Source organism: Sparus aurata, chromosome 4 (assembly GCF_900880675.1).
Source record: "Sparus aurata chromosome 4, fSpaAur1.1, whole genome shotgun sequence".
NCBI classification, from domain to species: domain Eukaryota; kingdom Metazoa; phylum Chordata; class Actinopteri; order Spariformes; family Sparidae; genus Sparus; species Sparus aurata.
The window spans coordinates 14,142,078-14,168,587 of NC_044190.1; the positions used below are offsets into that span (position 1 = coordinate 14,142,078).

The window sequence follows — 26,510 nt, forward strand, 5'->3', positions numbered from 1 at the left end:
AACACTTGGTTTAGATGTTACAACAGTTGTTTCTGGGCCTGCTGTTGTGACCTCCTGGTGCTGAGGTTGTAGTCTCAACAATGGCTGTGGTAGAGGTTGTAACAGGACCTGTGGTGACCCCTTTAGTTGGTTTTGTTGTTTCAACAGTCAGAGTTGTTGCTTCTGAAGCAGTTGTTTCTACAGGTTTGGTTGTGGTTCCCTTAGTTGTTGCTGATGGCACGTGAGTAGTCGTAGTCCCAACACTTGGTTTAGATGTTACAACAGTTGTTTCTGGGCCTGCTGTTGTGACCTCTGGTGCTGAGGTTGTAGTCTCAACAATGGCTGTGGTAGAGGTTGTAACAGGACCTGTGGTGACCCCTTTAGTTGGTTTTGTTGTTTCAACAGTCAGAGTTGTTGCTTCTGGAGCAGTTGTTTCTACAGGTTTGGCTGTGGTTCCCTTAGTTGTTGCTGATGGCACGTGAGTAGTCGTAGTACCAACAGTTGGTTTAGATGTTACAACAGTTGTTTCTGGGCCTGCTGTTGTGACCTCCGGTGCTGAGGTTGTAGTCTCAACAATGGCTGTGGTAGAGGTTGTAACAGGACCTGTGGTGACCCCTTTAGTTGGTTTTGTTGTTTCAACAGTCAGAGTTGTTGCTTCTGGAGCAGTTGTTTCTACAGGTTTGGTTGTGGTTCCCTTAGTTGTTGCTGATGGCACGTGAGTAGTCGTAGTCCCAACACTTGGTTTAGATGTTACAACAGTTGTTTCTGGGCCTGCTGTTGTGACCTCTGGTGCTGAGGTTGTAGTCTCAACAATGGCTGTGGTAGAGGTTGTAACAGGACCTGTGGTGACCCCTTTAGTTGGTTTTGTTGTTTCAACAGTCAGAGTTGTTGCTTCTGAAGCAGTTGTTTCTACAGGTTTGGCTGTGGTTCCCTTAGTTGTTGCTGATGGCACGTGAGTAGTCGTGGTAACAACAGTTGGTTTAGATGTTACAACAGTTGTTTCTGGGCCTGCTGTTGTGACCTCCGGTGCTGAGGTTGTAGTCTCAACAATGGCTGTGGTAGAGGTTGTAACAGGACCTGTGGTGACCCCTTTAGTTGGTTTTGTTGTTTCAACAGTCAGAGTTGTTGCTTCTGAAGCAGTTGTTTCTACAGGTTTGGTTGTGGTTCCCTTAGTTGTTGCTGATGGCACGTGAGTAGTCGTAGTCCCAACACTTGGTTTAGATGTTACAACAGTTGTTTCTGGGCCTGCTGTTGTGACCTCTGGTGCTGAGGTTGTAGTCTCAACAATGGCTGTGGTAGAGGTTGTAACAGGACCTGTGGTGACCCCTTTAGTTGGTTTTGTTGTTTCAACAGTCAGAGTTGTTGCTTCTGGAGCAGTTGTTTCTACAGGTTTGGCTGTGGTTCCCTTAGTTGTTGCTGATGGAACGTGAGTAGTCGTGGTAACAACAGTTGGTTTAGATGTTACAACAGTTGTTTCTGGGCCTGCTGTTGTGACCTCCGGTGCTGAGGTTGTAGTCTCAACAATGGCTGTGGTAGAGGTTGTAACAGGACCTGTGGTGACCCCTTTAGTTGGTTTTGTTGTTTCAACAGTCAGAGTTGTTGCTTCTGAAGCAGTTGTTTCTACAGGTTTGGTTGTGGTTCCCTTAGTTGTTGCTGATGGCACGTGAGTAGTCGTAGTCCCAACACTTGGTTTAGATGTTACAACAGTTGTTTCTGGGCCTGCTGTTGTGACCTCTGGTGCTGAGGTTGTAGTCTCAACAATGGCTGTGGTAGAGGTTGTAACAGGACCTGTGGTGACCCCTTTAGTTGGTTTTGTTGTTTCAACAGTCAGAGTTGTTGCTTCTGGAGCAGTTGTTTCTACAGGTTTGGCTGTGGTTCCCTTAGTTGTTGCTGATGGCACGTGAGTAGTCGTGGTAACAACAGTTGGTTTAGATGTTACAACAGTTGTTTCTGGGCCTGCTGTTGTGACCTCCGGTGCTGAGGTTGTAGTCTCAACAATGGCTGTGGTAGAGGTTGTAACAGGACCTGTGGTGACCCCTTTAGTTGGTTTTGTTGTTTCAACAGTCAGAGTTGTTGCTTCTGAAGCAGTTGTTTCTACAGGTTTGGCTGTGGTTCCCTTAGTTGTTGCTGATGGCACGTGAGTAGTCGTGGTAACAACAGTTGGTTTAGATGTTACAACAGTTGTTTCTGGGCCTGCTGTTGTGACCTCCTGGTGGTGAGGTTGTAGTCTCAACAATGGTTGTGGTAGAGGTTGTAACAGGACCTGTGGTGACCCCTTTAGTTGGTTTTGTTGTTTCAACAGTCAGAGTTGTTGCTTCTGAAGCAGTTGTTTCTACAGGTTTGGTTGTGGTTCCCTTAGTTGTTGCTGATGGCACGTGAGTAGTCGTAGTCCCAACACTTGGTTTAGATGTTACAACAGTTGTTTCTGGGCCTGCTGTTGTGACCTCTGGTGCTGAGGTTGTAGTCTCAACAATGGCTGTGGTAGAGGTTGTAACAGGACCTGTGGTGACCCCTTTAGTTGGTTTTGTTGTTTCAACAGTCAGAGTTGTTGCTTCTGGAGCAGTTGTTTCTACAGGTTTGGCTGTGGTTCCCTTAGTTGTTGCTGATGGCACGTGAGTAGTCGAGGTAACAACAGTTGGTTTAGATGTTACAACAGTTGTTTCTGGGCCTGCTGTTGTGACCTCCGGTGCTGAGGTTGTAGTCTCAACAATGGCTGTGGTAGAGGTTGTAACAGGACCTGTGGTGACCCCTTTAGTTGGTTTTGTTGTTTCAACAGTCAGAGTTGTTGCTTCTGGAGCAGTTGTTTCTACAGGTTTGGTTGTGGTTCCCTTAGTTGTTGCTGATGGCACGTGAGTAGTCGTAGTCCCGACACTTGGTTTAGATGTTACAACAGTTGTTTCTGGGCCTGCTGTTGTGACCTCCTGGTGCTGAGGTTGTAGTCTCAACAATGGCTGTGGTAGAGGTTGTAACAGGACCTGTGGTGACCCCTTTAGTTGGTTTTGTTGTTTCAACAGTCAGAGTTGTTGCTTCTGGAGCAGTTGTTTCTACAGGTTTGGCTGTGGTTCCCTTAGTTGTTGCTGATGGAACGTGAGTAGTCGTGGTAACAACAGTTGGTTTAGATGTTACAACAGTTGTTTCTGGGCCTGCTGTTGTGACCTCCGGTGCTGAGGTTGTAGTCTCAACGATGGCTGTGGTAGAGGTTGTAACAGGACCTGTGGTGACCCCTTTAGTTGGTTTTGTTGTTTCAACAGTCAGAGTTGTTGCTTCTGAAGCAGTTGTTTCTACAGGTTTGGTTGTGGTTCCCTTAGTTGTTGCTGATGGCACGTGAGTAGTCGTAGTCCCAACACTTGGTTTAGATGTTACAACAGTTGTTTCTGGGCCTGCTGTTGTGACCTCTGGTGCTGAGGTTGTAGTCTCAACAATGGCTGTGGTAGAGGTTGTAACAGGACCTGTGGTGACCCCTTTAGTTGGTTTTGTTGTTTCAACAGTCAGAGTTGTTGCTTCTGGAGCAGTTGTTTCTACAGGTTTGGCTGTGGTTCCCTTAGTTGTTGCTGATGGCACGTGAGTAGTCGTGGTAACAACAGTTGGTTTAGATGTTACAACAGTTGTTTCTGGGCCTGCTGTTGTGACCTCCGGTGCTGAGGTTGTAGTCTCAACAATGGCTGTGGTAGAGGTTGTAACAGGACCTGTGGTGACCCCTTTAGTTGGTTTTGTTGTTTCAACAGTCAGAGTTGTTGCTTCTGAAGCAGTTGTTTCTACAGGTTTGGTTGTGGTTCCCTTAGTTGTTGCTGATGGCACGTGAGTAGTCGTAGGTCCCAACACTTGGTTTAGATGTTACAACAGTTGTTTCTGGGCCTGCTGTTGTGACCTCTGGTGCTGAGGTTGTAGTCTCAACAATGGCTGTGGTAGAGGTTGTAACAGGACCTGTGGTGACCCCTTTAGTTGGTTTTGTTGTTTCAACAGTCAGAGTTGTTGCTTCTGAAGCAGTTGTTTCTACAGGTTTGGCTGTGGTTCCCTTAGTTGTTGCTGATGGCACGTGAGTAGTCGTGGTAACAACAGTTGGTTTAGATGTTACAACAGTTGTTTCTGGGCCTGCTGTTGTGACCTCCTGGTGCTGAGGTTGTAGTCTCAACAATGGCTGTGGTAGAGGTTGTAACAGGACCTGTGGTGACCCCTTTAGTTGGTTTTGTCGTTTCAACAGTCACAGTTGTTGCTTCTGAGGCAGTTGTTTCTACAGGTTTGGCTGTGGTTCCCTTAGTTGTTGCTGATGGCACGTGAGTAGTCGAGGTAACAACAGTTGGTTTAGACGTTACAACAGTTGTTTCTGGGCCTGCTGTTGTGACCTCCGGTGCTGAGGTTGTAGTCTCAACAATGGCTGTGGTAGAGGTTGTAACAGGACCTGTGGTGACCCCTTTAGTTGGTTTTGTTGTTTCAACAGTCAGAGTTGTTGCTCCTGGAGCAGTTGTTTCTACAGGTTTGGCTGTGGTTCCCTTAGTTGTTGCTGATGGCACGTGAGTAGTCGTAGTCCCAACACTTGGTTTAGATGTTACAACAGTTGTTCCTGGGCCTGCTGTTGTGACCTCTGGTGCTGAGGTTGTAGTCTCAACAATGGCTGTGGTAGAGGTTGTAACAGGACCTGTGGTGACCCCTTTAGTTGGTTTTGTTGTTTCAACAGTCAGAGTTGTTGCTTCTGGAGCAGTTGTTTCTACAGGTTTGGCTGTGGATCCCTTAGTTGTTGCTGATGGCACGTGAGTTGTCGTGGTAACAACAGTTGGTTTAGATGTTACAACAGTTGTTTCTGGGCCTGCTGTTGTGCCCTCCGGTGCTGAGGTTGTAGTCTCAACAATGGCTGTGGTAGAGGTTGTAACAGGACCTGTGGTGACCCCTTTAGTTGGTTTTGTTGTTTCAACAGTCAGAGTTGTTGCTTCTGAAGCAGTTGTTTCTACAGGTTTGGTTGTGGTTCCCTTACTTGTTGCTGATGGCACATGAGTAGTCGTGGTAACAACAGTTGGTTTAGATGTTACAACAGTTGTTTCTGGGCCTGCTGTTGTGACCTCTGGTGCTGAGGTTGTAGTCTCAACAATGGCTGTGGTAGAGGTTGTAACAGGACCTGTGGTGACCCCTTTAGTTGGTTTTGTTGTCTCAACAGTCAGAGTTGTTGCTTCTGGAGCAGTTGTTTCTACAGGTTTGGCTGTGGTTCCCTTAGTTGTTGCTGATGGAACGTGAGTAGTCGTGGTAACAACAGTTGGTTTAGATGTTACAACAGTTGTTTCTGGGCCTGCTGTTGTGACCTCCGGTGCTGAGGTTGTAGTCTCAACAATGGCTGTGGTAGAGGTTGTAACAGGACCTGTGGTGACCCCTTTAGTTGGTTTTGTTGTTTCAACAGTCAAAGTTGTTGCTTCTGAAGCAGTTGTTTCTACAGGTTTGGTTGTGGTTCCCTTAGTTGTTGCTGATGGCACGTGAGTAGTCGTAGTCCCAACACTTGGTTTAGATGTTACAACAGTTGTTCCTGGGCCTGCTGTTGTGACCTCTGGTGCTGAGGTTGTAGTCTCAACAATGGCTGTGGTAGAGGTTGTAACAGGACCTGTGGTGACCCCTTTAGTTGGTTTTGTTGTTTCAACAGTAAGAGTTGTTGCTTCTGGAGCAGTTGTTTGTACAGGTTTGGCTGTGGATCCCTTAGTTGTTGCTGATGGCACGTGAGTTGTCGTGGTAACAACAGTTGGTTTAGATGTTACAACAGTTGTTTCTGGGCCTGCTGTTGTGACCTCCGGTGCTGAGGTTGTAGTCTCAACAATGGCTGTGGTAGAGGTTGTAACAGGACCTGTGGTGACCCCTTTAGTTGGTTTTGTTGTTTCAACAGTCAGAGTTGTTGCTTCTGAAGCAGTTGTTTCTACAGGTTTGGTTGTGGTTCCCTTAGTTGTTGCTGATGGCACGTGAGTAGTCGTAGTCCCAACACTTGGTTTAGATGTTACAACAGTTGTTTCTGGGCCTGCTGTTGTGACCTCTGGTGCTGAGGTTGTAGTCTCAACAATGGCTGTGGTAGAGGTTGTAACAGGACCTGTGGTGACCCCTTTAGTTGGTTTTGTTGTTTCAACAGTCAGAGTTGTTGCTTCTGGAGCAGTTGTTTCTACAGGTTTGGCTGTGGTTCCCTTAGTTGTTGCTGATGGAACGTGAGTAGTCGTGGTAACAACAGTTGGTTTAGATGTTACAACAGTTGTTTCTGGGCCTGCTGTTGTGACCTCCGGTGCTGAGGTTGTAGTCTCAACGATGGCTGTGGTAGAGGTTGTAACAGGACCTGTGGTGACCCCTTTAGTTGTTTCTACAGGTTTGGTTGTGGTTCCCTTAGTTGTTGCTGATGGCACGTGAGTAGTCGTGGTCCCAACAGTTGGTTTAGATGTCACAACTGTTGTTTCTGGGCTTATTGTAGTCAACCCTGGTACTGAGGTCGTAGTCTCAACAACTGTTGGGTGAACAATGACAAGTGGAAAAGTCTCATATGAATTAATGAATGAATTGTTTTCGGTACTTTGCATTTTTTAACAGTACTCAAAACAAAAATGGGCCTTTATGAATAAGTTGTTTAGATTTTCCTACCTGAAGTTGTCGTTCCAACTGTGCTGAATGTAAATGGGGTTGTTGTTGGGCCAGGGGTGGTGATAACTAAGCAGGGATTTACCGTCCTGATTACTGTCCCATTAGCTCCACATTCAGCTGTCATGCAGTTTCCTAGGCCATCCGTTGTGTTGTAAATTGTGTCCCCATATTTGTAGGTTTTTCCATTGATGCAACAATGACAAGCTGCAGAAAGACATCGTCATTTTTTCCATTTTGTCACAGTAACGAAAACATAAAATAAAAAAAGATACATATATGTACTTACACGTCACATTGTAGCTGCAACTTACTCCACTGACTGTACAGGAGCTTTGAAAGACGCGAGAATGATATTGTGATCAGGTTTTGACTGTAGTATTTCCATGGAAAATTGCTTTAGTTCCACACACATTAATGCACACACAGAAAAAAAATGCAATAAATACAATCAAGTAATGTATGAGGTCCCAAGTGTTGCTAGAATGTATATCACAAACATTAGGTAGACAGAATGGACAATATGCTCTCTGCTGATTGGTGAATGTGAGGATACAATCACCCAAATCATTTCCTACTCAGTTAACTCCATGTGAGACTTACCAGTCATAACAGTTGTTTGATGGAACCTTATCTCCGATGCTGTATTGGGTACCTTTGTCATCATAGCAGCCACATTGGTTCCTGGGGACACACTTCATTGTGTCTTCATTAAAGTAGGGTTGGTCTGAGGGACACTGTGGATAGCAGCCTGCAAACCCATTAAAATGTTCTGATTAGGCTCAGTAGAACTACAACTATAGCACACATGTTAAAATGCTGCATTCATACAGCCTTTAACAACTTGCCTCTCCTCCACCCATTTACACAAACACACACACACACGCGCTCACACACACACACACACACACACACACCCTTGAGACAACTACAGATTCAGCCAAGGACATTTCAACATGTGGAGAGGAGGAGTTGGGATTTGAACCACTAAACCTGTGATCAGTGGAACCTGCTCTTAGACCTTCTTTGAACCATGGCAACCCCATTAAATATAGTCTGCAAAGCATTTCAGAGAAACAGTTCCCCATCTGAAACCACCTCTAAAGAATTTTCTTTTTTTTGTGGCCCCTGTAGATAAAAGTGGAATGACCGCCATGGTACTATCTTCATGACGTGATGACCTTCCCTGTGGTAAAGATCTAGCATGTGCATTTGTTTTGAAAAGGAGTGATAGAAATGTAAAAACTCCTTGTGGTTAAGATTCTCTGGCTAGTCCGATGTAAATTCTGATGTAAATGTAAAAATCTTTCTGTCTAAAATATATCACTGCACTAATAAGTTTATTTGTAGTTCTAAACATGATAAGAGTGTTTTTTACTCCCTTTTTGTCCCTCCCATTACGTTATTTGTCTCTCCTACAGTGCATTACAATTAAATGCACATGGCCAGTCAAATTAGGCGATGACATCATTTAACGACTTCTAGCGACTTTTAGGACAGCCAATAGCAACTTTCCTTACTGACGGGTTGGCAACGGTGTACAGAGCAAAAACATAGCAAGCTTGAAGGAGGACATTGTTTCCCCTAAGATGGAGTTGTAGCAGCAAAGGTGTTACACGTGCGCAAAATCTTTTTTCTATGGTCAGAAAGTAGGATTACTGTGAGGTCTCTATCAGTCTGCCAGCAGCATGAGGACTGTAAGTATATATGTGGTGTGATGTTTTTTCTAAACTCATCTGAAAATTCAAACATGCCTCAGAGGGGACAATTATATGACAGTAATTCCCGATGGACAAATGTATCACCCTGCCAGCCATAAAAAGAAAATGAAGGAAACAAGTATTGCAAGATAATGCAAAACATATTGTGAGGTAACGCTAAACTATTGTGAGGTCACACAAAAGTATTGTGAGGGAATGCAAACCATAAAGTGAGGTAACACAAAAGTAGTCCTAAAAGAATCTTGCCATCACTCTGTAAGAAAGAAGTGTTGTACAAAATAAAGGGGAAAAAAATGTTCAATCTTTTTTACTCTCAGTAGTTTAGAGTGTTGTCAGTTTGATTCTCAAATATGCCCTCTCCCTAAACAGCTGGGGCTTAACAAGTACTTTTGTACTAAGGGCCTCAATGGTCATCAGTCAAACATATAATTATATAAACAAAGCTTGCTGTCTTGAAAAAAGTATCTTGTTATCTCGGGAAAACCAACGTCTGTTATTCCTTGATGGCATAAATAACTAGTGATTTTGATAAAACAAGTACGATTTTACTCATAATCATGGGAGAACCAAATTACAGACACAACTAATGAATGAGCTCAATAGCCTTCTAATAAAATGAGCAAAGAGCCAGAATGAGGTTGTTAAAGGATTGCACAGTGATGTTGCTGAGGTGGTCCGCTGCGTTTGCTGCAGTGGTCTGTGTCAAGTGGGATCAGAGGGGTCTGTAAGATGATCAGCAATCTACACAGTTGATTTCTCATGTGCAATATTCCCAGAAGTGAAGTTAGTGCTGAAATAGCATACAAAAATTGTAACAAAAACTCTAGTGTAGTACTTATTCATATGTGATTCCGACAGACTTACATCATAATTAAAAAGTAAATGCATTTAATTGATTACACCAGTCATGAAGATGACAGCCAAAATTATGTCTGACGTACCTTCCAAAGCAGTGATGAGGTTGGAACAGTTTCCTGATGGATTCCTACATGTTTTCATGCAGTTAGCTCCACAGGGCTTGTAGTGCCACTCACAGCCATCAGGGGAGTTATAGTAGTCACAAAAAATAGCTGCAACAGACAAATAAATGCTTAGTCTTGTTGCAAAGGTCAAGGTGTTGACTAATTGCTTATTAAATCTGTTGGCTAAATATAAAACTTCTGGGCCTGTATTCACAAAGAATCTTAAGGCTAAAAGTAACTCCTAACAGGCGAATTAGGATTAGGAGCGAATTAATACATTTCGGTATTTGGCTACGGGGAAAATGCAGCTCTTCGCACGGGACTAGTATTACCTGGGGACCTCAAGTGATTTAGAAATTATCCCACCACGTCCGTGCTTCGTGCGGTGCATTCGCACAGGATAATCGAAGTCTGTGTTTTAACTCGAATTTACTGACATTATCCGCCGGATCGATCACACCGGAGCCCTCGTTGGAGCAGCACAACGGTTAGATATGGATATTTTTAATATAATAACTGGTGAGCCTGTTGAAAGACAGAAAAATGTTCCTTACCGCATGCTGCCATGCATGTAATCCATCTAATCATCTTTCGAGATTTCGCTCTTCTGATGAGCCTCCTGAATTTGCACCCAAAATGCTGTCAGAACTTTTATTTATTATTCCCAACGCAGCCTCCATAATTCTCGACCAGGAAAAAGGCAGAAAAAAGGTGTGGAAAACACAAAAAAACCTTAAGAAAACAAAAAACCACCCCAAATCACAGAGATGCCGATTTGCACGGGACTAATATTATTACATGACCTCTGTGTTTGTAGAAATATGGTAGGTAATTTGCGGTGGAATTTTTACTTTACAAATTACGGACATGGCAGATTCGCACGGGATTAAGATCACAGGTGACCTCCGCAATTATTACAAATTACTGGAGGTCCCCAGGTTATACAAGTCCCGTGCGAATAGGTCTAGTCAATCGAAAAAAGTTGCATTCCATCAATACACAAATTGTCTTTGACGCATGTTACAATACACTGGACATTGTTGCGAAATGGCCCGGATCAACACACGATTCACGAATTTTAATGGAGAGTGGTTTGACGCAGCTTTTCGAGCAAATGCCGCTTTTATTGACAATTCAGGTTTTTCATCGTAATCTTATAATTTGTAATATATATTTCTTTATCCAATATCCAATATCCTTTCATAGGCTTTTTCATGGGCTTGTAGGCAACTTCCTTATTTTCACTTAATGCATTGCGTAGCCTAAATGACTTTTCAATGGGCTGCCCTGTCACTCAACAACCAATCAGCGTTGTCACCGCTTCTAAGTGCGTCCTTATAAAATGACGTCATCCATAGCAACAGAGAGTTAGTTCTAGCTTAGGAGTTCACTGTTTTCATAACTACAAGTAGGTCTCAGGGGCTTTGTGAATTACTTTTAAGAAACGACTCCTACATAAAAACTTTTTGTCCGATTTAGGAGTACTCCTAACGTTAATATAAGAGTCTTTGTGAATACGGGCCCTGATTTTGTTAGAGGATCCAAGAGTCTAACCCTAACCCAACCCTAACCCTAATTCCATAAATCCTTTAGTCTGGTGTGTGTTGGTTGCCAAACTTACGGCATAGCTTTGGAGTTCTCCATTTAACGCAGGTCCCAGCTTCATTGCAAGCTTTGGCATAGGCAGCCACAGCATTGCAGAGACACTCACAGTCCCCACCAGTGTTACAAGCACAAGAGTCTCTCACACAAGAATCAAAGTATGGACCAGGATCAACCTTAAGCACACAATAATGCTCTGTTTAGAAAGTGAAGCAGCAGCAGGCAGACTTTCCCATCAATGTAAAGGTGTAACGGTGAACCGACATTTTAATTGGATGCAAGGGCTGAACAGTCAACTAATCAGCACACAAAGCAATTAGCGTTGAGTAAAAAAGATGAAATAGAAAAAAATCTGTGAAATAACATATTTAATGTGCCATGTTTTGTTGTGTGGAAATTCTAATCAACATGTGAAAAAGTCAATCAAATATGAATGTATGTAAATCACATGTGAAACTATAGATGTGGAAATGTTCGCTCATGTGTGGAAAACAAGGCAATACCCAGTTCACATATTAAAATGGTAATTCAAGTGTGATATTGTGATTTTCACATTTAAAAACAAATTGTACATTTGACATTTTTGTAAGGGACACCTTTGTAGTTAAATTGACATTTTTTGTGCATTTGTGTAGCCATGTAAGTATATTTGCTATCACCATAGTTACCTGTGCATGACAGCTCTGGAAAGTGACACTGGTGATGATGCTACACTGTTTCTGGGACCAGGCTGCACGGTAGCGGTTAGAGGCACAGGGATCAGTGATTAGTTTTGCGTTTGGGCATGTGGATGAAACCTTCCAACTGTTACCAAATTCAAGAACATCTGCCACTGTCTCCTGGGAGCGTGTGGTGAAGTCATTCTTACTGTTGCCATCATAGTTTCCACACAGACCACAGACTTGACCCTGAGAAGGAGGAACCCAATGCTTGTTGTTACTAAAATATACTTCACTTCAGTAACAAAGGTTTGGTATTTTCATTTCAAGGCGTTATTGTCCAGCTTACAAAGAGCTATGAATGTTGTATGTAATATTTAGCAAACCCATGGTTACAGTGCCCTTTGCCACATGAAACTTGTCCTTGTCCTGTCTTTAAAATTGGCATATGTTTACCAAAGAGCCGCTGACTACAAAATGATGAGTGGAACACATTACTTTTTCACAAAAAACATTTATGAAGTTTTGTTTGATAAGATGTATTATAGGTCTTCTGAAGATGTGACAACATTTGCTGGGTCAATAATATACACACAGTTATTCTAATATTTGGTTAAATGTTTTTTCAACTCAATTTGGCACTATTGATAAGCATCCACAAGTTTCTGTTAATCCTTAGTCCTAATTTTTAACCACTCAGTAGAATCAGTGAAGCATAGTCAACATGTTCTCTATGGGGTTGAAGTCAAGACTTGGAAAATCCATCCCAAAACTTCAACTGTAGCTTGATTTAGCTATTCCTTTACCACTTTTGTTGTGTGATTGGAATCATTGCCTCGTTGGACTCACCAACTGCACCCAAGACCAAATATTCTGGCTTATGATTTTTGGTTTTCTGGAAGAATTTGGAGATAATCCTCAGTGATGCAATTGGTCATGTAATTCTTAGTGCTGTATCGCTTCAGCAGCATATTGATTACCATTTCAACAACTGTGCCATTTACTTTAACTTAAAAACTGCTTTGAAATGGCTCCCAGTGACTTTCCTGACTTGTTAAAATCAATAACACACTCTTTCAGATCAATGCAGAGTTCTCTATCAAACAAGTCCTATAAAAATGAGCCCAGAAAATGAATCAGCTGTCATCAATCATAATCATTCAGAGGAAGTTAAAAGAGGCCATGCTACAAAGAAAATTTGATTGACACAACTTTCTTTTATCACCTAAATTGATCATTCAAGTTGTTGTATGTTTATTTTTGACCCAGCAGATTCGGTCACATTTTCAAAAGATCTATAATAAATTCATTATTGAACCAAACTTAACAAATGTTTTTTGTGACAAAAACAAAAGAAGTGACACATTTAATTTCAATAAAAACTCTCCTTTTAGCTCTGTTTTGTCTCCACCCAGTCCTGAGGAAAACATTCTGTCCTTAAGCTAGATGCAATGTTCACTGGCAAGTCACTAACTTTTTCTGAGTTGACAAGAGAATCTAACACCCAACCAAACTGTGTATGTTAGGGCTAATAAACAAAGAATTGAGCTTAAAGATACTGAGTTGGTTATAAGTCTTGTGGCTGCAGCAATATTATTAACCCCTTTTAAGTTCATTAGAACTTTATATCTGTTAACCAATATATTAATGCAAAATATTGATTAATGTAAGTTGTTTTGTGGAACAAAATAATCTTATTGTGTTTAAGGCTAATTTAGTAATTTGGCTTTGTGAAAAAGCCAGCTGTCAATCAATACATGCAGATTGTATTTTTTTTACCTTGAACTGTGGGCTGAGTTTGATGAAAAGACTGGTCTTCTGGTCCCACATGAGCACAAGTCCCGGTTTGATCACCACGACTAGGTAAATACCCATCTTGTGTATCTGAGAAGGCAACACCTGCATGCTGCCCTTGACCACTCCGAATTTCTCATCTCTCAGGTGAAATTCATTATCCTGTGGAAAATTAAATCACTTGATCATTGCACAATTTCTAGTTTTCTTATTTTCACCTGAAAAGTTCCATGCTATTTATTAAAGGAGACATATTATGCTTATTTTCAGGTTCATAATTGTATTTTGTTTTACTACTAGAATACATTTATATGCTTTAATGCTCAAAAATCACACTGTCCAGTGCTGGAGCACTGTATTATCCTTCCTTTATGAAACACTGTTTTAGCTCCTGTCCCTTTAAGGCCACTGCTCCTGAATTTCCAGTCTGCTCTGATTAGTCAGCTCACATGTGCCTGACCTAGTACAACAACTGAGCAGCTGTGAGGTATATATTATGCAATTGAGTTCAGCACTGTCCACAAATATATGGGTATTTCTTAAAATGTTGCTTTTTCTATGTGTTTTAGCCTTCCAAACACACATCATGTCACTGAATATAGGGCTTTTTGAAAACTCTGGCCAGGGTTAGTTAAGTTATTCAGAAGCGCTGTTTTCAGTGTTTTGGTCTGGATGGGCAAAAACTCAGATTTCTGGAAATGATGACACAGACGCACATGTTCATCAGTGTTTGTAGCATCATTGGCAAATGTTAAATCAGAATATGAGTTTTTCATATTGAAGTATTTGAGTCAACGGAATGGATATTATACTGTTTAACGTTATATTTAAAAGACACAAACAGATAGGTACAGATTGGTAATACAGTTATGGAAAAGAGAGACAGGCTGCTAAGAATGTTTTGCTCACAATTTATCCACATAGGTTTCTGTGAAAAGCAGTCACATTCACCTGCCTCATTCATAGTATTTTCTGTAGGTAATTATTAAATTATCATTATTGATTTTTCAGTGGACATCATGCCTCCAATCATTTTATGAAGCAAATACAGATACGTTTCATTTTGGTTTATTGATAACTTATGAAAGGCATTGTAAAAATTATCAATTATAATTTGATAATAGGTCCAGCCCTACATATCATTTGAGGTTATATCCTAGTGAAATATTAATGTGTTAAAATCAATTCTAGATTGGCATTATGATCTAGTGTTTGAGGTAGTACATGTGGACAGTGTAAGTGTGTTTTGTTTACCCCCAAGTAGATCTTGATGGTCTTGGAGCAGGTGGTTCCTGTGGTTCCACATGGAACATTCTCAGTGATAATTCTGAAGCTGTTATTACCCGGTTTAATGCCACAGTAGTCCTGAGTAAGGGACAGATGCAAGATGCAATTACTGGTCACAAACGTTAAAGTTATAATCATTGATACAGTGATTGTTTTCTGGGTAACATCACAATAATTAGCTCAAAATGTATTGAAAATTCCCACATGTCATTCAGTAATATTAATCTGCTATTTTCCAATAAGCAGGCGATAGATAGCTGATAACTGAGTTATCATTATACACAGGTACTTAAATGATTGTAAATATGAACTTGTGTTTTATATCTCTGAATATTTGCTAATGTATTGTTGTCCCAAAACATAAAAAGAGTGGCATTTAACATGTGATGTAAGGACATTATTATGAGGCTTCAGTGGGTAATTGAGGAATAAAACATTTAAAATGTGAAATCAGGATCTTTATTCTTAATCACGAGGAAGCATTTGTCCGTAATTAGCCAGATATGGTGGCTAACTACAAAAGATTATGAGTAAATTTTTTCAAAGTTGGACTGATCTACTGAAGTGATAGGAACTGCTGAAAATGCAAATGGTTAAAAAAATGTGGTACTATCATTTTATGGATTACAAGTTGAGTTACTGTCTATCTGCCACTTTACCTGTAGGAGTGTGTATTCACACAGTCCATTGAAATCAAATCTCTTATCATCAAATGTGATGTAGTGACCATCGCCATAGATCCCACAAATTGCATCACACACATTGGTGGTACATGTGAACTTCCTGTCTCTGCAGTAGCTGGGGAGACACACATCAGACACACATTTTCAAGATGTAAATCTGTGTAGAAAAATCCTTAAATAGTTGTTTACCTATATAGAGCCTCTTTTCTGGAGACTTTATTACATCTGCCGAAGAAGTTATATTTCCGCCCATGTCTGTTTGTTGGTTTGTTGGGTTGTTTTGTCAGCAGGACTAGACAAAAACTACTGAATGGATATTCATCAAGAAACTGGGATGGAGGATGTGTTTCAGCTTAGAATAGACCCAATTCATTGTTGGTGTGGATGTGGATAAAGTGATGGATCCAGGATTTTTTTTGTAGTGAAACAGGGCATTGTCCAACATTTCCATTATTTTCTCAGTGAATAATTCATGGATCTTGATGAAAAAAAAACAACTGTATTTAGGTGTCTGCTGTGATTATAGAGTATAATTTGATGCAGATAGGTAGCTGTTGGGCAAAAGTATCTGGTAATTTATGAGCAAGTTAGAATTCAAAGATACAATCTCACTTATCTCTCTGTTTAGAGTGGTTACAGTGAACACTGCCCTCTAAGCCACAGCAAATCAACCAACTTTTTGATGCAGGGGTGTGTCAGATATTGGTTAAAATTTGCTTAAGACCACCTTAAGACCACCTAGTACAAATCTGATTATGCAATATTCTTTAAACCGGAATCCTTCAAACCACCGAGCAAATCACACTTAAAGTGAGTTGAGTTTAAGTTTCACTTTGGAAAACAAATATGTGCCCCCAACTTGAGACATAATAGTTCTATGTTTTACAGTACAAATGAATGTGTGTTGGACTTTTTGTTTTTTTGTAATTTGTAAAATATGGGCACAATTCAAAAGCAGTGCCAAAAGTATAGCGGGCAGCACCAGGACAACTGACAAACTGCTGCACCTTTTCAGCTATACTTGGTTGTAGTGAGCTACCATTTACTGATTAGTTCATGGCTCAGTTAGCCATGGACAATTATAGTAGTGCCTCTTGCTGTACAAAGAGGTATAATGGGACAGGACGGGCAGGGGCTAGCTGGTTAGCATATTAATTTCAGTAGATATCTCTTATACAGATGCAACATTGTTCTTTCTTCACATTCTGTTGAATTAATGTCATTTTTTTAGTGTAAACCTTTAACAAAGTGTGGCCATACCTTACAAATGGCCCTCTTTAACTAAATTAATGTGTCTGTTTAGTTTGTTTGTTTATTTACATATGTTTAATTTATTTTGTCTTGGCCAGTGTCTCGTCTTTTATTTCTTATCCCAATTTTTGTGTTTTCAATACTGTCAATCTTTGAACTTGATTGTAAAATTACTCATATTTTGCGTTCAGCTTATCAAGTTAAAATTGCAGTCCAAAACCATTGTGTTGGGCAAACTCTGTGAAAGGAGTGTTTAATGTGTGCACTTCCATTCAGATTGGTGTGTATATTAAGCACTGTACAAACCAGGTGTTGCATTCCACAGTCAGCGTCTGTCCAGGCTGGTAGACCTTTCCATTATGCAGACATGGACAGCTTGTCTCATTGATACAGCCTCCTGCTCCATTTGACACCAAGCCAGCAGGGCACATGCACCCTGATGTACAGCCTGTACTTATCTGTATCCAACCAAAGCGGAGAGGACAAAAAGCAAATGTGAGCCAAACCGGACCCATGCATGTATGTTTGAGTGTATTGGTGCTATGCTTTACATACACAAGCCATGTCCAGAGTGCTGCAGCTCTTCTGACACTCAGTCCCAGTGGTCCCAGGTTGAGCCGTGGAGCAGTCAAAGTAAACCATTGGGGCCATACACGATGGTGAGGCTGAGTAATAAATAACAATGGGATAAGTCATTTACACAAATGCACAAACCCTGCCATTCAGCATGTATATATATATATATATATATATATATATATATATATATATATATATATATATTAGGGCCGGGACTTTAACGCGTTAATTACGATTAATTAATTACACAAAAAATAACGCGTTAAAAAAATTAACGCATTTTAATCGCACTAATTTTTGCACCGCAGAACGTTTCTCACTGGATGAGTTTCAGGGGTACCGATTATACTGGAGCACCAGCTAACGTTCATGCATAGCGTTCATGACTTCAGTCAACAACAATGAATGAAGAAGCAGATGAGACCGCTTTGGTTAGCACCGTGGATGGGAAATTTTGTTTTAAAAAGCGGACGGATGGCAGCGTAGACAAGAGCACGGTTGTGTGCAAATTATGCAAGAAGGAGTTCGCGTATCACCGCAGCATATCAAGCCTCAGATATCACCTAAATGCTAAGCAACTATTTATTATGTTGTTGTTGCAACTGGCACTTTATGTTGAACTGTTTATTGTTTTGGCCAAGGTTATTTACAGAGAGTTGGACTGAAATTGATTTGTTTAGATCAACTGTTGGTAAAGTCTGTTATGGCCTCTGAAGATAGATGTTTTCTAATAGTCAGGGTTTCCAATGTTCTGAATGTACTTGAAAGTATTGTGTTTTACCAAAAAAACAAAGTGTTATAGTTTACAGAAGGTCTACCTACCTATAGGCTACCTGAATCTCTGAAATGTATTCCTAAATAAGCTATTGCTACACTTTATGGCAAAAATTGCACTGGTCTGTTGGTCTTGAAAAAATAAATAAACAGTGTTTTGTTGCTTAAGCTTATGTATTCAGTCTTTATTCAATGGTATACTAAAATCCATGTGAAAAAAATTGCTTCTCACTTCTCAGGTCAAATATTTATATGCGATTAAAATGCGATTAATTTCGATTAATTAATTACAAAGCCTCTGATTAATTCGATTAATTTTTTTAATCGAGTCCCGGCCCTAATATATATATATATATATATATATATATATATATATATATATATATATATATATATATATATATATACACAAAAATGCTAGATAGCTGGATCTCTCTCTCTCTCTCTCCTCCTGTATATATATACATATATATATATACATATATATATATAAATATATATATATACATATATATACATATATATATATATACATATACATATATATATATATATATACACAAAAATGCTAGATAGCTGGATCTCTCTCTCTCTCTCTCTCTCTCTCCCCCTGTATATATATACATATATATATATACATATATATATATAAATATATATATATACATATATATACATATATATATATACATATACATATATATATATATATATATATATATATATAATTATATATAATTAAACATAAATAAACATACTTAACAATTAATGACAAGTCAGTAAGAGTTTTAATACTTCATCATTATATCATTCACATTCAGATCAACAGTAAAGCGTAAAAGAATTAATTAAAGGGATTAAATTATGTGTAAACCTACATGGTTTAGTCCCTCCTGAGCAGCTGAGAGCCCCTTGTCTGCAGATACTGTGAGAACAAGATGGAGGGGACATGAGAAACAGAGTTAATGTTATCAGCTGGAATCCTCAAATTCAGTCTTTGTCTGTCAAGAGAATTCCTTAATAACATACTGTAATATTCTCTACTGGCTGCAATGTACCCTCAAAAACAACAAAAAACATAAAACAAAAAGTTTTTAGAGCTTGTCTGGTGCAATCCAGAAGCACTGAGATCATAGATGTTATTTACAACCTGTTTCATCGAAAAAGCACCCAGTCAAGGTGTATTCTGATCACTTTGGTGATTTTACTATTATTAATATCATTATTATTATTTACCATGTGGTACCATCTTTGCTGATAGCCTGCCCAGCAGGAATAATGGTGTCTTTATCATAGCAGGGACAGCTCTCACTGGGCACACATTTCCCGGCCTCGTTCATGTAGGTTCCCTGGGCACAGCCACAGCCATCCACTTTGGGGAAAGTGGTCTGGCAAGAATAGTCAACCTGGCTAAGGGAACGGCAGGTACGATTGCAGCTGGTCATGTTGTAGTCATACACTGTACCTTCTGGACATGATGCAAGGAATTTGCCTGGTGGGAGGGATAAGAGCTGATTGTTAGCATGAGTGTATCCGCCAGATGAATCAGATTTTCATGTAGATCAATTTTTTGTTGTTGCAGAAAGGCAACAGCAAAGTGTCAGACGGCTGCAGTAAACAAACTAATCATTCCTTTAGTTTGGATTTGGATTTGCTGTTGTTCAATGTGATCAGCTTTTTATTACAAACCCAGCATCTCTCTATTAACACAGAAAAAAAAATGTACGTGTTTTTTTGACTCACCACAGATAGTCACCCTCCAGCCACTGATCTGGATTCCTGCAGCTGAACAGGCGTAGACATACGAGGAGACGGCGGCACACATGCAGTCCTCACTTTTATCACAGTTACAGCTGTCATACATGCAGTTCTATGTGGAAGCACAGTGGGCATGGGCTTATCATCAAGGTCACTGTGGTTTAAGTTTAATTTCATTACAGCTTTGTGTGTGAAGACTTACGTCTTTGTATGTGGAGGGGCTAATGACAGAGTGGCACGGAGCAAACACTCCCTTGGGATCCGTTAGTTTGGAGCACCAGTAATTTGCATAACTCTCTGAGAAACAGAAACATAAAAAAAATGAAATGTTTACAAAACATCATATCCTAAAATTGGCATTGATATTTCTAAAGTGTGGTATGGTGTAGTTTCATTCATACTGTTTGCTTTGACATGATATGATTTGGCATGATAAGACTGAGCTGTACCCCTGCTGATGCCCTGGCTACAGGGGTGTCCAAATCGCGTTTGGATGTCGGGGCAGCTGGCTCTGGTTTTCCATGAGTTGGCAAACACTCCAGCGGTACCCTCCACTAGCCCACTCATTGCCTTGAAGTCATCACTCATTATGTTATTGAAGTTACCACACAGACCTGTTGGATAAGGTTACACACATTTATGCAATGTTACAAACCAAAAAACTTTCCCAGCACATTTGTTCTGAATATAATTGGTTGATTAATTTGTAAACACTGGTGAACTCGTGATTAAACTAAACATAAAAATGTGACGGAGGCCTTATCCATTGGGAGGCATACCAGAGGTAGTTCCTTTGACTGAAGGGTGAGCTGAGATGAAGACCTGCATCACGGGAGACAGCTGGACCATCACTTGAATGCCCACCTTGGTGTTGAGGAGGATGAAGAAGGACGACGGCCTGAAGGCCTTCACCTCCGCTGCAGCATAATTTAAATACTTAAATTTACAGCAACTTGTTCAATCAGTCACATTTATACTCACATTACTGTTAGATTGTGGCCATTGTCATGTTCATGACATTACATTGATAAGATGCATTGAATTTTATTTGAAGTTAGCATCTACATTACGACAGTGGTGCTGCGCTCAAAAAATGGGGGCCTGCAATATCACAATAAATTACACTTTCAACATAACGTTGCTAATGTAGCTTAACTTCTTTTTTTTATTAGGAAAGTTGCTGTGTGTGTTCTGTAAAATCATTTGAAGTAACTCACGTGTAAACAGGGGAAGCTGAGAAGTGATATGGTTCACAGTGATTGCTCCAGATGCTTGGATTTTGATCACCTGTTGGTTTGTGGAAAGACACATCACATTTTGATTACATACTGTGTGTGTGTGTGTGTGTGTGTATGTGGTCTTGTTTGCCGGACCCCATAATAAACATAATTAAATTGGACTTGGGTTAAGGTTAAGGTTAAGGTTAAACATAGCTTTAGGGTTAGGGGGCAGGTAGATCAATGCAGTCAACAGTCGTTATTTGTGAACTGTTCTAAGACATGACCCAGGAGCAATTTGCTGTTGTGTTTCTGACTTTTGCAGATTATGTAGCAGTCTAAATATCTGAGTTGCAGACGGATTAGGGAAGACGCTGCAGCCAATGAGAGGAGAGACTCCTCTTGACCTCTCTCCTCTGCTGTCATCTGCAGCAGCTCTCTGAACCCAGTCTTATCTGGCATCTATGTTTACAGAGTGGGTGCAATAACAGCAGGGTTTCTATCAGAATAGAGTCACATACTTTGCTTTTCATGTCAAGGTGAATCCTTGCTGAAAGACAACATAACCAAGCAATTTCACATTTACAGAACAAAAATAATCCTTGCTGTCCACCCATTATAATCCATGGCTGTTGCTGATCAGTGATGTAGTGCAAAACAACTGTAAGACTGACTTCAAGGCAAAAAGTGTGTAGTGTGAACAGGCATGCCCTCTGATGACTTAAAAGTATTCTATTGTGTTCAACCCAAGGGTGTGTGTGTGTGTGTGTGTGTGTGTGTGTGTGTGTGTGTGTGTGGCTGGTGCTTACCACAGAATTGCCGTACAAGGCCAGAGTTACTGCTCTTAGGCAAGTCCGACTGTCAGCCAGACCACACTTGACCAGGTCCACCAGAACAGTGTATAAGGAGCCATTACTTTGCTACAACACACATTGGGACAAAACATGTACTTTAACACTGACTGAAAGACTGAAAACGGGCAACAGTAGAGTAAATTAGATACACCCCACACATGTCATCCACCACAAAACTTGTTTTAGGATAAAATCAAATAAGTCTGTTCATTAACTATTAAAAGGAGTCCATCTTACAGCACATTCATTACATCAAATTCTGCAAGTATCAGTCATTCTCTGTGCATATGGTTTATCATCCATGCTCCAGGTAAGTTTGGATGTAACTGTAGTATGCATGTGGTGGTATACTAGCAAAGCTACAGGTGATGTGTGCTACCTTAGCCAGAACATAGGAGCAGTCCCCATGGAAGGTGTATACTTTTCCATCGAAGGTGTTGATGTGAGCTCCTCCCTCCACAGAGCATGTTCCTGGACAGTTCTCTTCTGTACACTTCCACTGGCCACTCTTGCACACGCTGTTAGCACATAATCAGCAATCAGTTTATAGCTATATTATTTATGCTACAATGATTTGGATTAAACTTGTGCAAAATCTGTCAAAGGAATGATTTGCTTTGAATCACTGCATCATCCTCTGTTGGAAAACATGTATATAGGTAACTCACGTGTAAAGGTAAATCAGCAGAATGGTTGGGATTAGGCTAGTTAGGTGTTACATGAAGCATGTTTCCCCGTTTGCGTGACCAAAAAATAGAATTTCTTATTTTTGATGTTCCAGGCAGAGGAACGCAGGTGAGACTCTATTACTCCTTGTTAAGCAAGCTGATATTAGTTTTTCAATGGTAATGAATGGGAATGAAGAGCCTCATGTCTCAAGATATATATTTATATTTAGGGCATTAAGCAGACGCTTTTGTCCAAAGCGCCTTACAGTCATTCATACACACATTCATACACTGATGGCAGTGGCTGCCATGCAAGGTGCCAAGCAGCACATTAGGAGCAGTTTGGGGTTCAGTATATTGCCCGAGGACACTTCAATATGCAGACCAGGGAAAACTAACGAGCGACCTTCCTATAATAAGCACGGTACTTCCCCTGAGCCACAGCCGCCCCTTACATACAACATTATGCATAGAGCCCCCAGGAAGGACCCAGCTCCTCCCTGTTCAGCCTAGAACACACATGTAGATAACTGACAAGCTGGTTGCTATTTATAGAAAGGTTTTGGCTGAGTAATGTTCCTTAGGCAAAACGTAACATTTGACAGAATTTGCCTTAATTTGCCTATGCTAGTCATTCCAGGGCATGCTGGAGTAACTAAAGACAATGCAGTGCTGGCCTTCAAATACTTGCCCTCACATAGTGGTTTCATTCAGGGTCAGACATAGACCAGACCAGATCAGGCTTCATTTCAGTTGAAACTAAATATTCTATTGCTCTGGACTTGAGTGCATCTAACTGCAATTTGGAGAAACAAATACATTTTTTTAAAAAGAAACTAAATAAATTCTCCAGGCCAGAGACCTTCTTAATAAATCAATACATTTATATTAATAAAGAAATGTAAATTAAACAGGAAACTAAAAAAATACTTTATTAATAGAGAGTGAAATAAAAACAGAAGTAAGTACTTAAGCAACAATATTAATTCATGTCACATTTTAGACTATTATCAAAGCCTACATTTTTCATTTAACTTTTGCTTTATTCAATGGCATATACATTTTTAGCCCTTTATTTATTTACTTATTTATTTCTGATTTGGGCAGTTTGAATCCTCCATAAAAAATATAAACTAACCTACGGGAAACAGGGAGGACATGGACATCTTGGTGTAACAACAAAGTGAAGGAGTTTATCCTAAGTAAAAAATCACTGTACTTTTCCAGGAAGGTAAAATTGTGATCCACTAATGATTTAAACACTGTAAATGTAAGGGTTTTTTTTTTCTAATCAAAAGGAGTATTTTCACATGTCAAAAAAGATTAACAGTAAATATATAATCACTAACTTTTTTTTATTCATAGGAATTTGCCAGAATAAATGATTAAAATACTGAAGTACAAACTGAATTCAGAAAGCAGGTAAAAAGAGGACTGAAATATCTTCACTTATAGCAGTTGTATTTTTTGGTATATGATACTTCAATAAAGCAAGTTCTCATCTTACCAGCTTCTACAGTTGTAAGAGTAGGACTCTCCTGATTTGTACACCTTGCTGTTGTGCACACATGGACACTGATCCACTGCAACACAGCCAGTCTTACTGATGTCATCAAAGACAGTTCCTGAGGAGTAGAGGAGACATAATTATCGTTTTTATCATGATCTTTGCTGTGACGTCATGAGACATGAAGAAGATTGTGCATGCTTGCAATCTCATGACGTAGTGTAAAATGTGTGTGGATACCAGCAGGGCAGCTGCAGCCATCGTGGCAGTGGCTGTCACATGTCTGGCTGGTCTGAGGGTTGGAGCAGCTATCAGGACATGTACTGGCACACTCCAAGAACTCCATGTTGTACGGACATTTCTTGTCTGTGGAAACAAACAATTTGAATGTTGCTATTCCAGTGACAATCAAACAATTCTGCAAAACATGAGGCACAATACACAGTACAACTTATGCCTGTAATGCAGGGCCAAACATTCAAATGAGCCCTTACAGCAAAAAGTTGCATTCCTCCATTGCTGTGGTTTGCCACCTGCATGGACACACTGTCTGGAAAACTCGGAGATGGTTTTGCAGAGGACAGAGTCAGTTTTGTTTTCAGGGTTGCACATATCAGCCTTACAGGCTTTACTGAAGGATTCCATATCCAGACGATCTCGACAACTGCTAAACGAAGCACTGCTGAATATCTGGTCACAGAATTGCTGAAAAGAACAAAATTAATTGATCAGTTACTGTATAAATATTCAGTTTGGAGTCCATACAATCTATAGATATTTGGATGATTTATTTTGAGTGCATACTGCCTTTAAGGATAGTTGATTATAATATATATTTGGTGTGCTGGAGAAGAAAGTTTTTAAATTCTGAAGGAGTTGTTCTCATAGTTTTTCATTAGTTTTTCATACAAGCCTCTTTCTTACTTGGAGAGCCTCTCAAAAGCTAAAAGAGCATATACATTTGAAACTGATGCACTAGAGCATCAGTTGACAATGCTCACACTCTAGTGATGATTGGTGTTTATCTGCAAAGACCTTTCATCTGTCAGCATTTTGCAACGTTCAACACACACACACATGCACGCACGCACACACACACACACACACATAGTTCAGGGATAAGATAAGGCATCTTTTATTCCTCACATGTGACTTGATGAGATGTTGTCAATGTAACAATGGATGATGGATGAAAAAGTGAAGAGTTACCTTATTGTCACAACTACGGACAGGTTGGAGCGCAGGCACATCACAGCTCTCTGTCGGCCCGTTCGCCAAGTAGGTTGTTGCAAAGTCTGTTACAGACAGTGGAGCTCCTACAGTATTTAATTGTCAGTCACACAACAATGACAATAGTATGATTATTCAGCCCTGTATCTTGCAGTTGATAAACATTTGCTCTAAATTGCAGAAATGTTCAACAATTTCAAGTCAACAGGGAAATTTGTTTAAAAAACATTTTCAAATATTTAAGAGCATAACTTTACCAATTCCTGCACTGTCTTCTTGTTGAACCTTGTTAGCGTTTTTTTTTTACCCTATGGTAAACTCAATTATTCTCCTATTGTAGTGCTATCAACAAACTGCATAAACCAACAAGTGTTGGATGGAATAGGCCTGGGGCAGTTCAGTGTAGGTAAACAGAAAGTGCAAACAATACAGAAAGTAGCAGTGTGAGGTAGGAATTGACTAAGAAAAAAATTAAATAAAGTAAAACAAAATACATGTATACTCAAATAAATAAATAATGTACACTATAATAGAAATATTACATCCATTAATAAACAACTTGCATTCTAAAAAAGCACCATTCCAGTATGCCAACACACATCTCATTTGTATTTGTATTTGTATTCTATGGCCTTTATTTGGCTTCATTGAGAGGACAGTTTGAGATATGACAGAAAACAAGAGAGACAGGGGGAGTGACACGTGGCAAAAAGCCCCAGGCCAGGACTTGAACCCAGGGCCGCTGCAACGAGGACAAAGTCTCTGTACATGGGATGCTTGCTCTACCAACTGAGCTAAACAGCAACCTGGAGAACATTATATTTTAGAATGTTGTAGAATATAAACTCTCTCCAATAATGCAAGAGTTGGGAATGTGTGAATATTGGAAATTGGTATCAATGTGTTGTACATTTACTAATAAAGCTAATCTTAACATGCCCCTTTAAGTCACACATTAGTACTGTCTACTGAGTTGTGTCAATGTGAAACTGGTTCTTGCAGGTGGGTCCAAGGTGTTTTTCTATGTTAAATCTACAGTGTATGCCAAAAAGCCTCTTACCGTCTTTGATGAGATCATTGGAAATAGTATCAAAGTTTCCACAGAGTCCACAAGTCTGCTTCTGGTATTTTGTATCTATTTCAATCTGTGAAAACACCACAAACATACTTGTTAGGACTTGTTATTTGCAAATTACAAGTGAGTATGTCAATTACTTCATATAGCAGGTTTTTTAAGATTTCAACACATTAATAATGAAAGTCTAACATCTAATTTCTCTGTTAAAATCCATTTGGGAATTTGATATAGGATGATAAGCTGCTCTAAATCTGTCCAGGAACCTCAGTGTGCAATGTGCTGTGTGTCAGCTCTGAAATGATGAAACTTTTGGCTG

The 26,510-nt window shown here is 40.0% G+C and overlaps 1 protein-coding gene across 1 annotated transcript in view; it reads right to left on the minus strand.

Moving 5' to 3' along the window:
• Nucleotides 1–26,510, minus strand: part of LOC115580389 (mucin-2) — a 53,706-nt gene that overhangs the window by 23,827 nt on the left and 3,369 nt on the right. Inside the window, exons 3-30 of the mRNA XM_030414678.1 lie at nucleotides 24,381–24,591; nucleotides 24,127–24,252; nucleotides 23,887–24,004; nucleotides 22,091–22,229; nucleotides 21,667–21,777; nucleotides 20,858–20,927; nucleotides 20,420–20,557; nucleotides 20,090–20,254; nucleotides 19,843–19,937; nucleotides 19,626–19,752; nucleotides 19,119–19,374; nucleotides 18,761–18,807; nucleotides 18,637–18,639; nucleotides 17,085–17,194; nucleotides 16,836–16,987; nucleotides 15,255–15,393; nucleotides 14,563–14,673; nucleotides 13,294–13,470; nucleotides 11,524–11,763; nucleotides 10,875–11,031; nucleotides 9,233–9,361; nucleotides 7,174–7,321; nucleotides 6,860–6,903; nucleotides 6,574–6,777; nucleotides 4,085–6,139; nucleotides 3,138–3,428; nucleotides 2,243–2,701; nucleotides 43–2,004 (exon numbers count right to left, since the gene is read on the minus strand). Of these exons, the coding sequence (XP_030270538.1) occupies nucleotides 43–2,004; nucleotides 2,243–2,701; nucleotides 3,138–3,428; nucleotides 4,085–6,139; nucleotides 6,574–6,777; nucleotides 6,860–6,903; nucleotides 7,174–7,321; nucleotides 9,233–9,361; nucleotides 10,875–11,031; nucleotides 11,524–11,763; nucleotides 13,294–13,470; nucleotides 14,563–14,673; nucleotides 15,255–15,393; nucleotides 16,836–16,987; nucleotides 17,085–17,194; nucleotides 18,637–18,639; nucleotides 18,761–18,807; nucleotides 19,119–19,374; nucleotides 19,626–19,752; nucleotides 19,843–19,937; nucleotides 20,090–20,254; nucleotides 20,420–20,557; nucleotides 20,858–20,927; nucleotides 21,667–21,777; nucleotides 22,091–22,229; nucleotides 23,887–24,004; nucleotides 24,127–24,252; nucleotides 24,381–24,591 (7,984 nt within the window). The remainder of the gene's footprint in view (nucleotides 1–42; nucleotides 2,005–2,242; nucleotides 2,702–3,137; nucleotides 3,429–4,084; nucleotides 6,140–6,573; nucleotides 6,778–6,859; nucleotides 6,904–7,173; nucleotides 7,322–9,232; nucleotides 9,362–10,874; nucleotides 11,032–11,523; nucleotides 11,764–13,293; nucleotides 13,471–14,562; nucleotides 14,674–15,254; nucleotides 15,394–16,835; nucleotides 16,988–17,084; nucleotides 17,195–18,636; nucleotides 18,640–18,760; nucleotides 18,808–19,118; nucleotides 19,375–19,625; nucleotides 19,753–19,842; nucleotides 19,938–20,089; nucleotides 20,255–20,419; nucleotides 20,558–20,857; nucleotides 20,928–21,666; nucleotides 21,778–22,090; nucleotides 22,230–23,886; nucleotides 24,005–24,126; nucleotides 24,253–24,380; nucleotides 24,592–26,510) is intronic.